Source organism: Lynx canadensis, chromosome F2 (genome assembly GCF_007474595.2).
Source record: "Lynx canadensis isolate LIC74 chromosome F2, mLynCan4.pri.v2, whole genome shotgun sequence".
NCBI lineage: Eukaryota > Metazoa > Chordata > Mammalia > Carnivora > Felidae > Lynx > Lynx canadensis.
In genome coordinates, this window is record NC_044320.2 from 23305875 (window position 1) to 23322183 (window position 16309).

At 37.1% G+C, this 16309-nt stretch overlaps 1 protein-coding gene across 3 annotated transcripts in view; it reads left to right on the plus strand.

The window, feature by feature from the left end:
- Positions 1-16309, plus strand: part of TRPS1 (transcriptional repressor GATA binding 1) — a 258443-nt gene that overhangs the window by 41492 nt on the left and 200642 nt on the right. Inside the window, exons 2-3 of one of the 3 annotated variants that reach the window (XM_030303780.1) lie at positions 3322-3479; positions 6865-7793. In XM_030303780.1, the coding sequence (XP_030159640.1) occupies positions 3443-3479; positions 6865-7793 (966 nt within the window). In that variant the 5' untranslated portion in view covers positions 3322-3442. The remainder of the gene's footprint in view (positions 1-3321; positions 3480-6864; positions 7794-16309) is intronic. The other 2 variants (XM_030303782.1, XM_030303784.2) reach the window with 2 other exon arrangements.

Sequence of the window (16309 nt, forward strand, 5' to 3'; positions counted from 1 at the left end):
CACTTAAGCAATCTGATTTTGATCTGTATATATGGAGTAGACAGGATTCAAGGTTTTGTGTTTTTTTTTAAACCAATGAGCAAACACATATGTTCTTTAAAAACTGAACTTTATATGTCGTTCATATGGAAGCTATCTAGTTTGCTATAGGCCCCAAACTTGACCTTCCTTTTATTTTGCTATCACTTGCTTAATTCTTTAAATTCTTTGTGGGAAACTTTTGATCAAAAGAAACAATTTGCTTTTTTTCTTTCTTTTTAATTTTTTTTAATAAAAGCTACATGAAATGTGTAATTAATAACCCAGTACTCCTAGGTTGTTGATCCAAACAAGCATGGAAGAAGCATATATTAAGGAGAAGACTATCACGTCTTTCCTTTTGTGTTAGCTTTGATTTTGAACACTTGAAAGTTTTATTATCTGGAAAAACAATAAGAAAATGTCATCTGGTATTATATGTTATGATGACAAGAACTGCTACTTATAATAAGAATCATACTCAGCAGGATTTGAGACTGAGGTTAAATTATATAGACTCGGTACTCTAACTTTTTAGCCTTGTTGAGGTGTTATCCATCCATCCATCCATCCATCCATCCATCCATCCATCCAAGGAATTAATCAATTGGAAGTGCACTCAGTTGAAATGGTATTTGAAGAGATACTCAAAGGCTTTAATTTTTCTTGAGAAATAAGGATTTCTTATAATATTTTCCTTTTCTTTTTAAAGATATCCTTCTCTCTAACATGAATAATAGTAAAATTATAGTCATCTTGCTGGATGTTTAGTACATACTTAGGCTGGACATACATTTATTGAATGCATGAATATTGGAGGAAATGAATAACTGAGTGAATGGTAGACCTCAGTGGTATTTATGACATCCTTAATTATTGATGGTTTCATATTTTGTAGTCTTTCAGGGAAATTGGGTAGAGTTTTTCTAAGGTAATAATACAGTGCCTAAGCCACTAACCAGAACCATTATAGAATCTTAGAGGCACAAAGTTTAGCAATCATATATTGTAATTCCCTCATATGAGTAAGAACAGAGGCTCAGAGAAGTGAAGGGGCCTGCCCTTGATTACATCAGCCGGTGATTCGAATCTACTTCAGAAACTGGACATATAATTGGACGTTCTTCCTTCCTTTGTTTAGGGTCAAGATGCTACAAATAGCATAGGAATTTATATCTCTTACCTTCAAGGAGTTTCTCATCTAATGGAAATAAATTCTTGTTTTAATCTGTATTGGATGGATGTGTTAGCTCTCTTTTTAAATTACTGCAGTAGTGGATTTCTTTGACTGAATAATTCATTTGATTACCTGTTGCAAGGCTATTTGGAACAAGTATTTCATAAATGTATGTGTGAAAAAAATATAATTCAAAGAATTCTCTCTATATGCACATATATAAACAAAAATATATACACACATATATATATGAAATAAAGCTAAATCATTAATGGTTAATTCAAATTATCTAGGAATAATAGAAAACTCAGATTCCTTTTGCTGTGAAGATGCCATTTTGAGAACATGAGTCACAGTCTTCTATAGAAAAATGATTTTTTTCTTATATATTTAAGAATTTTAATTGTGAGATAAGATAGTTATCAGAATTATATTTTAAGCTCTAATGCTGATTATTTCCACTGATACTATAACATAGGAACAGTACAGTATCCTATTGTTTCTTATAATAATTTTCTTTTTCATAAAAAATACAAAGGGGTGCCTGGCTGGCTCAGTCAGTTAAGTGTCTGACTTCGACTCAGGTCATGATCTCGCGGTTTGTGAGTTCGAGCCCCACGTTGGGCTCTGTGCTGACAACTCAGAGCCTGGAGACTGCTTCAGATTCTGTGTCTCCCACTCTCTCTGCCCTACCCCTGCTTGCGCTCTGTCTCTATCTCTCAAAAATGAGTAAACATTTAAAACAATTTTTTTAAAAAAATACAAAGAAAGCCTTTAGATTTGTTTTAATTTAGGAGGAAATAATTAATAATAGAAATAGGGATTTTTGCAAATGGAATGTCTTATATCTCAGAGATGAAACTACAAATAGTACATTTTTAGGAAGCTAAACATGTTTTAACCCACTTAAATATCTTGATACAAAATATATATTCATGTTATATCCGCTGTTGGAGGAGTGTACGTGTATTTGCGTAGGTGGAGAATGATGTGAAGGTGGGCATGCTCACCGTTTCCACCTCACCTACTCCCTAGCCCATAGGTGAGCTTTTAATATCACAATTAAATAGAGAGGAGTTAGCACTTTTGAGTCTTGTAGCTCTTAAATTCTTCAGTGCCTCCTTATCCAGTTCACTTTAGCCCCATTATCTAAATGGTCATTTATAGCAGGCCTACTGTAAACTGGCATTTTGAACTACTTTTGGTAGTCAGTATGAGGGATATTACTACATAGTTGAATGAAGAGGTTTAAAATAAAGTTGCCAGAACACTCCTTGATATGGTTATCTTCCTTCCTTCCTTCCTTCCTTCCTTCCTTCCTTCCTTCCTTCCTTCCTTCTTTTCTTTCTTTTCTTTTTCTTTTCTTTTCTTTTCTTTCTTTCTTTCTTTCTTTCTTTCTTTCTTTCTTTCTTTCTTTCTTTCTTCTCTAATTATTTTATGACCATTACTATAATATCTGCCTCAATAATTTCACTTAGATAATAAAGATGATGTTATAATGATGGTTCATCATGATTTTATGAACTTCTATATCAAGAGCAAAAATAAAAGATTACTAAAAATAGCTAAAAAGATGGCATGTGTTGTAGCGTGTCATGTTTCTGTAACTGTTGGTTCGGAAGGCTTACGTAGATCTCAGTTCTCGATGGCATTGCAAGGACTCCTTTCTCGGCCACTTGGTGTGCACTGCTACTATGAGTTTGGAAGACATTGGCAATGGGTACAACTTCTTGTCCTCAGCTGTGACTGTACAATATCAGTAGATACACTTTATATCTTTTGCAGAAGCATTTCCCCTCCATGTTTACTAACCAAGAGCATTTATCCCCACCCCAGCGTAGGTAAGTATTCTGGTCCTTAGCCTTTGGGAGTTTTAGAGGTTAAATCATACATCACAGTCTTTTGTGAAAATGACTTCTGTAATCTTTTATATCACGCTCCTTCTTCTCCTGCTGCTTTATTAAAACCTAGGGGAGGGAAGATCTTGCTCAAGGTTTGCTCATGCATTTATTAGGTATCTTTCAAGCAGCGTGCGGTGCTGGAATATAAATGTATTTTAGGTGTGATACATTAAAGCCTATTTACATCATTTAGGAAGGAAAATATTTTTTTGTTTTGTTTTGCAGATGTACAGATCAGCTCTCAAAATGTCTTCTGTGTCTTCCGAGCGTCTTCTAAGACAATTGCATTAGCCTCCTGCTAGTTGACTAATAGAATTAATAATTGTAGAAAGCACTCTAAAGCCACATGCCTTATGAAGTCAATGCTGGGTATGATTTTACAAGTATGTGATCTATTTTTTCAAGTGAAAATGTTAACTGGAAAAGTTCTTGGCACGCAGTAAAACATCATGCAATCTGTTATGTCTCTTAAAGATAATAACTTGAGGGTGGCTATAGTCTTACGATATCTAACTTATGACTTGTTAGGGGAGTTTCTTTCACTTAGAAGTATTGCAAATGTGCTTATATTTACATAATATGTCATTCTCAAAAGTTATGGTGATATAATTCCAGTAAAAAATTATTTTTCTATAACTACTTCAAAGTATAGTCAACTAAATTAACCAGGATTATTTTTTTTGAAGAAACTAAAAAGAACATGCCCCTTCCACCCACAACAAAAAAGAAAACACAAATGACCTTTCTGATACTTCTTTGAAGTTTTAGCAGTTTAACATTATTTGTGATGTATATTTTTAAGGGCTGTGTTCAGCATGAGGAGTCAGTGAGTCATATGGGTTCCGAAGTTCTGTTCTTGGTGGAAGAGGGAACTGAAATTTGAAAGGATGAAAATTTAATTAAATCATTTTTTCTCTTAGTTACTGTAAGTGCTGGTTCAGTAGTTTTTAAACTATGACCTATTACTTTTCTTCATGATAACAATAAATTAACAAGGTCGAATTTTTTTTTGTTTTGCAAAACAAGTGAAATTTTTCCATATTAACATATTTATATCTATTCACTGTTAAGTATTTTATCTTAGTTCCTTGCTCTGTAAAATGTTGCTGTTTTTCTAATCACCTTGACATTAATATATGGACAGAAACCATTTTCTCTTCATTTTAATGGAAAGAAAATCTTAACGAATTGGGTTATTTCATATTCATTTCTTTATGAATCCTGCCTTTCATATAGATTTCTGTTTTTCTGTGTAACCTTATTTATTTCATTGGGGTGCATTACTGTTAGGTTTTATTTCCATTAAGAAGATGATCTTAAAATACAAATGATATGGTTGTTCAGTATTTGTCCAAGAAAAGATTAAATTGCAATAGTTCCTAAAGACTTTTATGTGTAATGGAAAAAACAAACACGAAATTCTGGAGGGAAAGGCAAGAGATGCTATAGCAAATCATTACATTTGTATGTGTAGTAATGGCTGATACTCTATAAACCAGGATGTCTTTTTCTTTAGGCCATGGTAAGAACAGCATTTTTTTTAAATTCAAATTCTCGTTTAAATAATAACTGGTTTCTTAAACTTCCTTTTTATTATTATTTTTTTTTCATGTTTAGTTTTCCTTTTGTTGACTACCAGTAAAATTGCCCTCCACTCTTCCATGTGTTGGTTCAAGTTCCCAAATTCTCTCACTTTTGACAGAGGACCAGGGGTCTCTTAAAGTGTTGGCATCAACCAATAAGACATGAACATGCAAACATTAAAAAATAAATACGTTAGAGGTTCCTGGCTGGCTCAGTCAGTGGAGTGTGCAACTCTTGATCTCGAGATCGTGTGTTTGAGCCCCATGTTGGATGGGGAGATTACTGGGAAAAAAATCTTAAAGTAGATAAATAAATAGATAAATAAAAATAAGCTGACCAGTATTCCATTTTTTTTTTTTTTTTTTAATAAGCAGTGGTTACCTTGCTTAGTTTATTTTAGGACCCAATGATAATGACACCAAGGTGAAGACTCACTCCCTGCTCCCTGACTTGACCAGGCAGGTTTACATGGCTTCATGACCGTCAGTGGTACTTGAAACTTCAACCCTTCATCCTATCAATGTTTTTGTTGTTGTTGTTGTTCCAGGAGGAACATATACAGATTCTGTGCATATTTGTTGGCTCATGTTATTGTTGTACTAAAAAGAAGAGTATACTTTCTTTAGTGCAGTTAATATTTTTTGACATTATTTTTGTAAAGTGAATTTTCCCCTTGCAAATGATTCTTTATAGTCAACCAGGGCATTAACTTGGCTCAGTGATTCATATTATACACATTTGCTTGACCAGCTCTTCAGAAATGAAGGTACATCCATATATGTCCAAAGCCAGTGTGGCTCCTCAGCACTTGTGAGAAATTACAGATGAGAATGACTAAAACGTGTTATTAATTTGGATTTTCTCAGGACATGTTGGATAATCATGGTGTAACTAACTCTGTTAAATCTGCCCCTGTGGCAGAGTCAGCTAGTAAAGAGGACTTGTCTTATTAATCAGTCACAGGTGGATTTTCCTACGGGACATTTGGGGTGACAACTGACGGCATTTGCAGTGTTTCGGCTGGGAGATTAAGGGGACATAAGCCATGAACCTCGGTTCTGGACTAGCCTTAGTTGCTGCATTTTTTTATGGACACACCGCACAAATTGTTTCTTATCTCCTCATACTGAAGTTCTGATTCATTAGACTCCAGTAGGGGAATTTGTCACAGTATTCTTATTTTGACCATTCTCCTTGATGGCATTAACTTGAAAGGCACAGTTGAGGCAGCATGTGAAGGTGAACCTTGGGGAGGGTGCTGATAGTTGGCCATTCCAAGCTACAAAATGACAGCGTCATATGATTCAGTTTAATATTTTACTTTAGTCCATCTCCAGCGTGCTCCTGAGGGTGAAATTGGTACTGTTTCCACCTGGTTGTGCTAAGAATCCAGGACTTAGTTAGCTTCCCCATCATGCTACATAGAGTCCTAGTAAAAGCCAACCTGGTCACTCTGATATGGACCAGGTTTTCCTCCTAACTTTCAGGCAAGCTCTCCAATTGGGGCTTAAAGAAATTTATCGGTAGGACAGAGATGAGACATTTGTTACCCTCCATTCCTGAAAGTAATAGGGCAGTTTTCACTTTGTTTATAACATGCTGTTTCTGTCTTTTGACTATGAGGATATTTTGGTTGAAATTACATTTATAGCTTGGTTGCACAGTATGTAACCATATTGAATTCCAATTTATGTTGTTTATATACATAGCATATAAATAAACGTGTAATATATATTCTGTAAACATAAATGCATATATATTTCATAAACATAGCATGTGTATTTATTATACATAATATATAAGGTTTATAAATAAGCATGTATACAGCATCAACTGTACCTGAAGAAAGTGAGCAAAAAATATCATTGGCAAACAAGAATAATAGGAAAGATAGAGCTATCAATGACAATAAATATTTTGGTATTCATAAAACCATTTAAAAATAGCAAATGAGCCACTCTATGACAAAAATAATTCTAAATGTAAATATTTGCCTTAGTCTCAGGTGGGTTTTTTTTTTTTTTTTTTGCTAGTTTTCAAACATTTTTTTTTTTCCCTAGAGGAAGATTTTTGTATGCACCTTAAAAAAGCCTCAAGTAAGAATAAGTAAAATGTTCTATATTAGGTTGCATCTCTGCAACTTTCAAATAACCTCGCATTTCCTTTTCCCTTGCATTTTTACAGATATGGTCCGGAAAAAGAACCCCCCTCTGAGAAACGTTGTTAGCGAAGGCGAGGGCCAGACCCTGGAGCCTATAGGTACAGAAAGCAAGGTGTCTGGAAAGAACAAAGAATTTTCTGCAGATCAGATGTCAGAAAATACAGATCAGAGTGATGCTGCAGAACTGAATAATAAGGAGGAACATCGCTTGCATGGCCAAGATTCATCCTCTAGCAGCAAGAAGGGCCCCAAAAGCTCCAGCCTGAGTGAGAAGGCTGGCTTCAATTATGAAAGCCCCAGTAAAGGAGGAAACCTTCCCTCGCATCCACATGATGAGGTGACAGATAGAAATATGTTGGCTTTCTCATCTCCAGCTGTGGGGGGAGTCTGTGAGCCCTTGAAGTCTCCTCAACGAGCAGAGGCAGATGACCCTCAAGATACGGCCTGCACCCCAGCAGGGGACTCATTGGAGACGAAGGAAGATCATAAGATGTCACCAAAGGCCACAGAGGAAACAGGGCAGGCGCAGAGTAGTCAAGCCAATTGTCAAGGCTCAAGCCCAGTTTCAGTGGCCTCCAAAAACCCACAAGTGCCTTCAGATGGGGGTGTAAGACTGAATAAATCCAAAACCGACTTACTGGTAAATGACAACCCAGACCCGGCACCTCTGTCTCCAGAGCTTCAGGACTTTAAATGCAATATCTGTGGATATGGTTACTATGGCAATGACCCCACAGATCTGATTAAGCACTTCCGAAAGTATCACTTAGGACTGCATAACCGCACCAGGCAGGATGCTGAGCTGGACAGCAAAATCTTGGCCCTTCATAACATGGTGCAGTTCAGCCATTCCAAAGACTTCCAGAAGGTCAACCGTTCCGTGCTTTCTGGTGTGCTGCAGGACATCAATTCTTCAAGGCCTGTTTTACTAAATGGGACCTATGATGTACAGGTTTGTGCTTTGTGTTGTTCTCTCTTTATACAGAAAAGGTTACTGGTAATGAAGTGTGAATTCTTGCACGCATGGTAAAATCAAGTTCCCAGAACCAAAGGGGTAGCCTGCTAGATTCAGCGGGAGGATGGACACACTCCATAGCCATTTTATCCAAATGTGTATTCAGAGGGGTCTTTAATCTCTTATCATGGAAAATAGTCCCAATATCTCTATTAGGTTGGGAAAAGCCTTTTCACGGGATTAGGTAGGCTTCATATTTCTAGAAATATTTCGTGGTAATTTGGTGTTTTCACAGTCTTCCCAAAAATGGCACTCACCTTTATAGTTCCACGTGATAGTAGTATATACTTTGTTCTAATCTTAGATTAGAAATCTTTTGCTATAGTCTTTGCTTCAGTGAGGATCTTTCCTGTGTCTTGCATTAGGATTTAATTTTATACTCGGCCTGGCGTCAAATTGGACTCGGTTTGGGTCATATGGACAGTTACAGAGATATACTCCAGAAAAAGCAACCTAATTGCAAATGAAAATTTGGAAATAAAAGTTTACATTGATTATAAAGAAGTCAACGTGATTGTAAGTAGTAGGGACACCAGAATGACCTTGGTGCAGGCCAATAAAGCATTCCTTTCCGCATTTAAGGAAAATAGTAATTTATGAAAGCATTTAGCAGTAATTTAGATTTCTGCCTTTATTAAAACTGGCATACCTTTTTGATCTACTCTTCTGTCTTTAGTTTATGGCATATGTGAAATGGAAAAAAAAAATCTACCATTTCAAATAGAATGAAAGGCAGAACTGACGCTAAAGAAATGTATTCATTTCATTTTAAGCAATTTTAGCCTAGTCAGTACTCATGGTCAGCTTGAGAAAGTGTATTCGTTTCTGTTACCATCTGTAGTTTTTTATTGTATTATGCGGCCAGAGGATTTCAAAACATATTAGGTTTAATATTAACCTTCTTTAGGAATGATCAGAAGAAGTACCAGAGAACTAATGAAATTACATCATACTTATCTGACCTCCTAATTCCCTTAAAATATCAGTCATTTTGATCAACCCAATAGCTCTAGCACATTGGCTGTAGGCCTCTTTATTGACCTAGTGCCAATTAAGAAAGGCAGGCAAAGGAATTCTAAATAACAGGTAGTGAACTTATTTCAGTACTTGTAAAAAAGAATCAGAGGAGAAATTTCCCAAGCCTTTAAAAATGTCAGAACAGCAATCTTATCACTTTCAAAGGGAGATAGGAAGAACTCTTAAAAAGCCAGTTTCATCTTTGTAGAGCTCTCTTAAAAATTCCATCCTACTTTGTGAATTTCCACAAATAGAATTATTTCTGTGGAGCAGCAAATTAAGCCAACATAGTTATTATGCATGAAAGCCGCATGCTTTGAACTGCTGTCTTATTAAAGATCATTTCACTGTCTTATGTCAGATACACTCTGCTGTCAAACCATGATTGGAAAGCAAATACGTGTTTTAGATAAAAGGGTTAGAAGTGAATAATGTCAGTATGTGAACTGGTGTTTTATAATTAGCAAGTAATATGATGTTAATACCTGGATTTCCGGCAGGAGTTTCAGTTTGTTCACTCTGGGGACAAGTTCTGAAGGCAGCTGATCTGGGCTGTCAGGAAGGCTCTAAAATGAAGATTACTAAAGGCCGATGGTTTAGAAGAATTCAGATTTTTAAACACACTTCCATTTCCCCCAAACAGTTATTTGTTAGGTTCTTAGTTATTTATAGTAAAGTTTATGTTTGGGTAGAATGAGCTGGACACTTTTCCTGGGCAGTGATGTTAGAAATAAAACAGATGTGTGAGCTCTCCGAGTTTGAACTAATAGAAGGAGAAATAAAACAGCTGATCCTAAACTATGCTGTCTACTAAGTGCTGCAGAAGCACCCAGTAAAGAAGACAGAAAGGGGTAGGAAATAGCATCCAGGGAGATAATCTTGTTAAGATCAATTTTTTTTTTTCCAGAGAAATAATATGGCTAAAAATAGAAAAAAGCAATCTGTGGGAAAAGCAGATGATTATTTCAAAGAAACGATTGGATTTAGAAGCAAGTCTAAAGAGAGTTAACTTTTTTCAGCGTAGGAATAGAACACTAAATACACTTTTAGGCCAAATGCTGATCTTGAGGACTCTGCACATGCCAGATGTTGATGCAGAAATGTGTCCGAAGATGAGTAACTTATTAGTACTTTTATGCTGAAATAAATATTGAGCGGCTTCCCTGTATGCATAAACTGAATAAAAGCACATCTGAAATTCCCCTTTTTACCCGCAAGGGTTTGTGTGCTGAAATGCCGTTTGAGGGCCTTCTTTCCTTGGCTCTGGAACTGTGTGGGAACTAAAAGCTGTGCAGGATAAAATGCTGACTGTAGAATTTCTTTAACACGGTTCTGTCAGACATTTGTAGTAAGTTAATGGCTGTGTGTGTATTCTGATAAAAAGATGTTGGTAAATATGAGTGTTACAGACAAGTAATCATTCTATTTCAGGAATTATTTATATAAATCTGTAATGTAAGCTAATAATAAATGTAACGAATGACCAATTCATTAATCTTTTTCAATTAAACTGGCCTTTTTTTTTTTTTTTAAACATTCAGGACAGTTGGTGGTTAATGATAGATTTATGACATTTTAGGCAAAAAAAAAAAAAAAAAAGCCAGAAGTACAGGACATAAGAACTCTGTGGCTTTGATCTGTATTATAGTTTGACACGGATGATTTTAAATAATTTGAACTGACTCAATTGCAAACATAAGATATACCATTGGGAAAAAGAAATAATTTAAACAAATGTTAAGATTTCCAGTTCCAAGTTCAGATTATTTGACATGTATTTGTGGGAATAATTGAAGTTTAGACACACTCGTACTGACAAGTATTCACTTCTGTGTAAATTTTATTACAAATAAGGAAGCCAAAGAATTCTATATTCCTTTAAAAATAGCACCAAATAACAATGTTTCTTTATACTGCAGAGTTAGATAGAGCCCATGTTGGATAATGGAGCCCCAGTTGGATAATAGAGCCCCAGTTGGGTAATGGAGGCCATCTTAAATGGCCATATCATGAAACTAGGACAGTCTTCCCTGAGTGTTGAATTCAGATCCTCCCTGTCATATGTCGTACGTTGAGGTAGCATGCCCAGCCCTGAGATCAGAAGGCATGCCAGTTCTTTACCAAGAAAAACAAGGAAAGATATAATGGCTAGCTTAGAGCTATTTGACTCGATTGGGATGTTAGTTTCTTAATTTTTAAATGTAACCTGGGTTTTATCAATTGTTACGCCTAAATTTTTTTAAAATAATGGATGTAACGTGATTGGTAAGCCCTTCCTGTAATTTTTACTACCTGTATTCAGCCTTTGAGGCTCACATATAGACCATAATAGGACAAGAGATTGAGTTCTTCAAAAAGTAATTACAGCTTCTTTCTTTGTAATCTGCTTTATTATGCTTATATTTAAACCATCGCTGAATGGAGGCCGAAGTTGTTAAACATCGACTTTGCTGTTTCATTAGGGCTTAATGTGCTGTGCATTAGGGCATTTGCGTCATCTTTATGGGGGAGCTCTTAGTCCTTAGATCAGGTTATAAATGTCGGAGTCCTGTCAAGATGTGCTTCCCACGGGAAAGTGTTGAAGCTATCCCAAGTTTATAAATGCTCACAAGGTACATGTTGCCTTTCCTTATTAGTGTACCTTTTCTGTTATTCTGCATTATTCAAGACTCCCAGAAGGGAGCTACAGGATTCCAGCTATTAAATTTATTTTGGCCTTTAATGAAATTTTAAGGTTAATAGAAAAATCTCACTATTAACTTACCAGTTGCTGTCTTGTGTCTGAGCTAGGAGCACTACATTTCTGTTCTGTAAATATTTTTATCAGAGTTGCACAATATGTCATGTTAGAAGCAGGAAGAACAGATTTTAGAGATAGGAAGTCATCCTTTGTATTTGTGTTTTCAACATATTTAACTCTATGAGCTTTATAGACCCTTAACATATGGCAGTACATTGATTTGAACAGGGGGTTAACAGCTTGGTCTGGGGGAAAAAAAAATTCCGGAACATTAATCTCATTTTGGTTTATTTGGACTTTTCTTGAATTTTGCTTCCAAATATTTATTTTTTGTCGTGGAGTTTCCTTTGATCTGGAGTAGGAGGGAAGTGGTAGATCTTAGCAGGTTCTGTTTCTTTGTTTTTCTGAGTTGAGGACAATTGCACTTTAGAACAACTGGTGAATGAGACTTTAATCACTTCAGACTGTCTATAGAGTACAGAATGTTTGTCATATGAACCCATACTTGTTTTCAGGTCTGTGCCTCTTTAACAAGTAATAAAGTGTGCAAAATAAAACATATGCTCACCCTAGGGCCATCAAGCAAAGTAAAGTTCTGGCATTTGCCAGGTTATTTTCCTCATCAAGATGGCCGAGCTGGATAGTGTAGCTTCCCAGGGAGGGGGGTAGAGTAGTTTGACTGTCTTCACTAATCCTTTCACCTGCATGTTGGTTAAATCTCCATGTGGCTTTGTTGCAAGAGAGTCAGTATGAGGAATGTCAATCTCTCCTTGATTTTCAGTTTTCTTGCTATCATTTAAAGAACGTGTATTGCTTTCTTGATTCCAGCTATTAAATTTCTCTCTAGGCAGAATGTTGAGAAGAAGAAATCCATGGTTATTAGTGCATCAAATCAAATTTAGCATTATTCAACTCTTAATAAAAAATGTTTTAAAAAATTAAGAAAAAAAAATGATCCTCAAATCTGCTAACCATATCAAGTCAGCAGGTCAGTCAGTGCATTTTGTTTCTTGGGTCATTGGAATTACGGCATACATGGAGCTGTTTGGAAACACAGATTCATAAGTAGTGCCCAACCCCAAGAAAGTTTGGAGGGACGGGTTGCATGAAGTCTGTTTCTGAGAATCTAAATTAGACCATAGACCTCTTGAATTCTTCATCATATGGTTTTAGTTTGAAGTAAGTGTTAGGAATTTTCAGAATATCAGAGAAGATCGTGGCTTTAGTTAAATTGGAAGTCAGATGTAAAATTTATTTTTCTGTATTTTAATTTGATTCATACTTTTCTCCTCAATAACTTATATAATCAAAATTGTACATATCTTTCGGGTTGTCTTCCAATTTTGGATTCACTTCTGACAATAGCTAACAATTGATTAAGGGTTTCTTTCATGCATATGTAGATCTAAGCTCTTTATGTGGATTAATTAATTTATCTTCATAAAAACCCTTGATGTAGACATCACTATTATGTCCATTTTTTTTTTTTGAGTGAGAAAGTAGGCATAGAGGAATTCAAGTAACCTGTCCAAGATCACACAGATGTGTAAGTAGGGTAAATGGGATGTAAGCCAGGGTACACAGGCTGCCGAAACCTTCTTCACAACCACTATAACATGAACTTCTCAAATACAAGACTGAGTTGACTTCAACTATAAAAGCAAGGAAGAGAATCCAACTGCATGTAAGGGAGGAGATACAAGACTGGTACACCAGGGCTCTTTGATGCATCCTCTGGGAATCACATTGAATTTGGGGACTTCAGTGATTTTTTTTTGAGATTGTCTCTTATCCAGTCCATGCAGTGTAATGCTGCCTTATTGGAACTTAGTAGACTCATAATTGAAATCATTGAAAAGAAAATAGCGTTGCTGATTTGCCTTTTTTTTTAAATTACTGTGATTCATTTCTACTGGTATTTTTGCTACAGAAGCTAGTTCCGATAGAGCGAGGAAGGGCCAGATTTTGATTTAATCAATCAAGGGTGCAATGCTTTATCCCCAAATGAAGCAACATTTTATCCATGTATTAGATTTGTTTTATATTCCCCTCATTTGGAGGACTTTGGTTTAGAGATTTGTGATTTAATATACGGCCAGAGAGTTGTATTCTTCTCTTCTGGTTACTAGGCACAATCCAGGAGTTGGTTTATCTATGAAGGTTAAGGATTAAGGAGATGCATCCAGCTCCCATTTATGTTCTCTATTGCTGTGTAATTAAAGTTTTATTCTTTGCTCGCGAGTAAGTACAGGAACGGGTGTGAGGCACAGAAGACACCAGAGTGTCTTCAGAGTGTCTCATGTGCATGTACTGCATACCCCAAACGAGCTCAGAGCCCTGTGGTCTCCCTACATGCTGAAAGTGAGGGGTGGGGCCACAGGGAGGGACTTGAGAAATACTTCTCCTCTTGCAGCCCCCCTTTAATACTTAGATGACTCACTGATGTCAGCCTGTCAGCCTGAAGAACACCTGAATTCTTTCATGAGTCCACTAACATATTTGGGGATCTTATAATAAACAGTGGTTTGTTCTAAGACCTGTTTTTCCAGCTGATGGGAGGCTGCACTGGCATCTCAAAGTCAACCTGCCTAAAGTTAAAGTTGTTAGCTCCTTCCCTAATGGTCCCCCCGCCCCCCGCCCTTTCTAATGTACTCCCATTTCCAAATTGGTGGGGCTGGAAATACCACAGTTACCCTGGATTTCTTTCTGATGTGTATCTCCCCCCAAACAATGGAGTAGTTTGCTCTGGTCTTCCCCGCCTGATGCTTCCATGGCCCCCACCCTTCATGTTTACTTAGTAGATTCTTAGTGGTTTCCTAGTTACTTCTTGTCTCTTTCTGATAGCTTCTGTTCTCTTCTTTTCCTTTCTCTTCAGCTCTTGCCTCAACCCCATACCTTCCTCCATCGCTCCTCTCCTTTTCCTTTCTCTCTTTTCTCCCTCCTTCTGCCTTCTCTCCTCCTTCCCTTCCTCCCTCCTTTAATTAATTTTTAAAAATTCTGTTTAGAGATCCATCATCCTACATTTTGTAGGAAGTATAGGTCTACTTTCTAGAAAAGGTGTATCATTTTAATTATACTTACATAATTAAATATAACTCTCCAGTCTCTCCACCATTCTCCAAATCTTCTCTCATCCCCCAGTCTCCCTTCACATTTCCCTAGAACAGCTTGCACCTTTTCACTGCCATTCACACTGGACTCACTTTGCTTCCTGCACCTGAAGAGCCTTTCCACAATCACTGCCTTTGAGGCTCATCTCAAGTGACAACTCTGTGTCCCCCCCTCAGTTTCTCCTTCCAGAAGCTGACCTGGCCCTGCTGCTTGGGTCCTCTTCCTCTGTGTTGTCACGGAACTGGGTTCCTCTCCCAGCAGAAGCACATGCACTCTACCGTCCTTGTCATTTATTTCCTTGTGAACTCTCTGCAGCAGCCCACAGACACGTGGGGTTTTGGACCCTGTCACTTCTGTGTGTGTCGTCTGTGTTCGGCACACAGGAGGCATGCAACAAAGCACCCTTCCCTAGAGGAAGGATGTTCCACGGTGCCGCCACTCTGTTTTCCCATTTAAGACGCTCTTTAGCACAAATACCCGATTCTTATTTATCTCCATTAAGAGCCGGTGGCACAGGTAGGTCAGATGCAGGAGAGGGGTTAGTTCTGTGGATAATGCCCCCAGCCTTATAATTCACCTGCATTACATTTTCTGTTTTGTTTGGCATTTTTCCTTGTAAGACAATGTTTTTCTAAATTGTTGAGACTGACTTTAAGATTGATTGGTATTCTGTCAGCCCAAATACCAAAAAATCATAGAGACTTAGTTCAGTTTATTATGCTGAGTGAGGTAGGAAAACCAGTAGGGGTGGACTCTTGATGGCTGTAATCCAAAAGCTGATAATAAAAATGTACATAATTTAATTAAAATTTTTATTATTATTTTTTTATTTTTGAGACAGAGCGAGAGCAGGGGACGGGCAGAGAGAGAGGGAGACACAGAATCCGAAGCAAGCCCCAGGCTCTGGGCTGTCAGCACAGAGCCCGACGCAGGGCTCGACCTCACAAACCGTGAGATCATGACCTGAGCTGAAGTCGGATGCTTAACGGACTGAGCCACCCAGGCGTCCCAAAAATGTGCATAATTTAAAATATGCCGTGTTTTACACTTAAAATCAAGTTGAGTTTTGGTTATCCCCCTACAAAAAATATGGTTGGCTCTTACAATTCAAAAAATTGTTTGGATTTGTTCCTTATTTTTAAGAAGGGTATTTATTGGCGTAACGGCAGGGACAACCAGGAGCAGCAGGAATAGGATGTGATAGCGGGGGGCTAAGAGAGTCGCCATCTAATTCGATTTGTTGTTGGAATGTTTAAGCATGTAGTCTCTCCCAGAGACTGCAGCACCCCCCATGCTGCACGGTGCTTTCTGAAGCACTCTCCAAGGCAGAAATGCTGCCTATGTAGATTAACACATTCATTCCGACTATAGCTGTTTTCGGCCAAGATCGGCCCTGACAGATTTCTTCAAGCTCTTTGTAACTTCAGTATTTGAACAGTGATTTTTAACAACTTAGCTTTTTATTAAGTGAAGGTTTTACTTTTTTGACTAACAGCCCATAACCTCAAGTCCCCTTAAATTAGTACCCTCCTAATTGTCTCTGTTGCTATCAATTATAGTACTTGAAAGTGAACCACATCTGAGG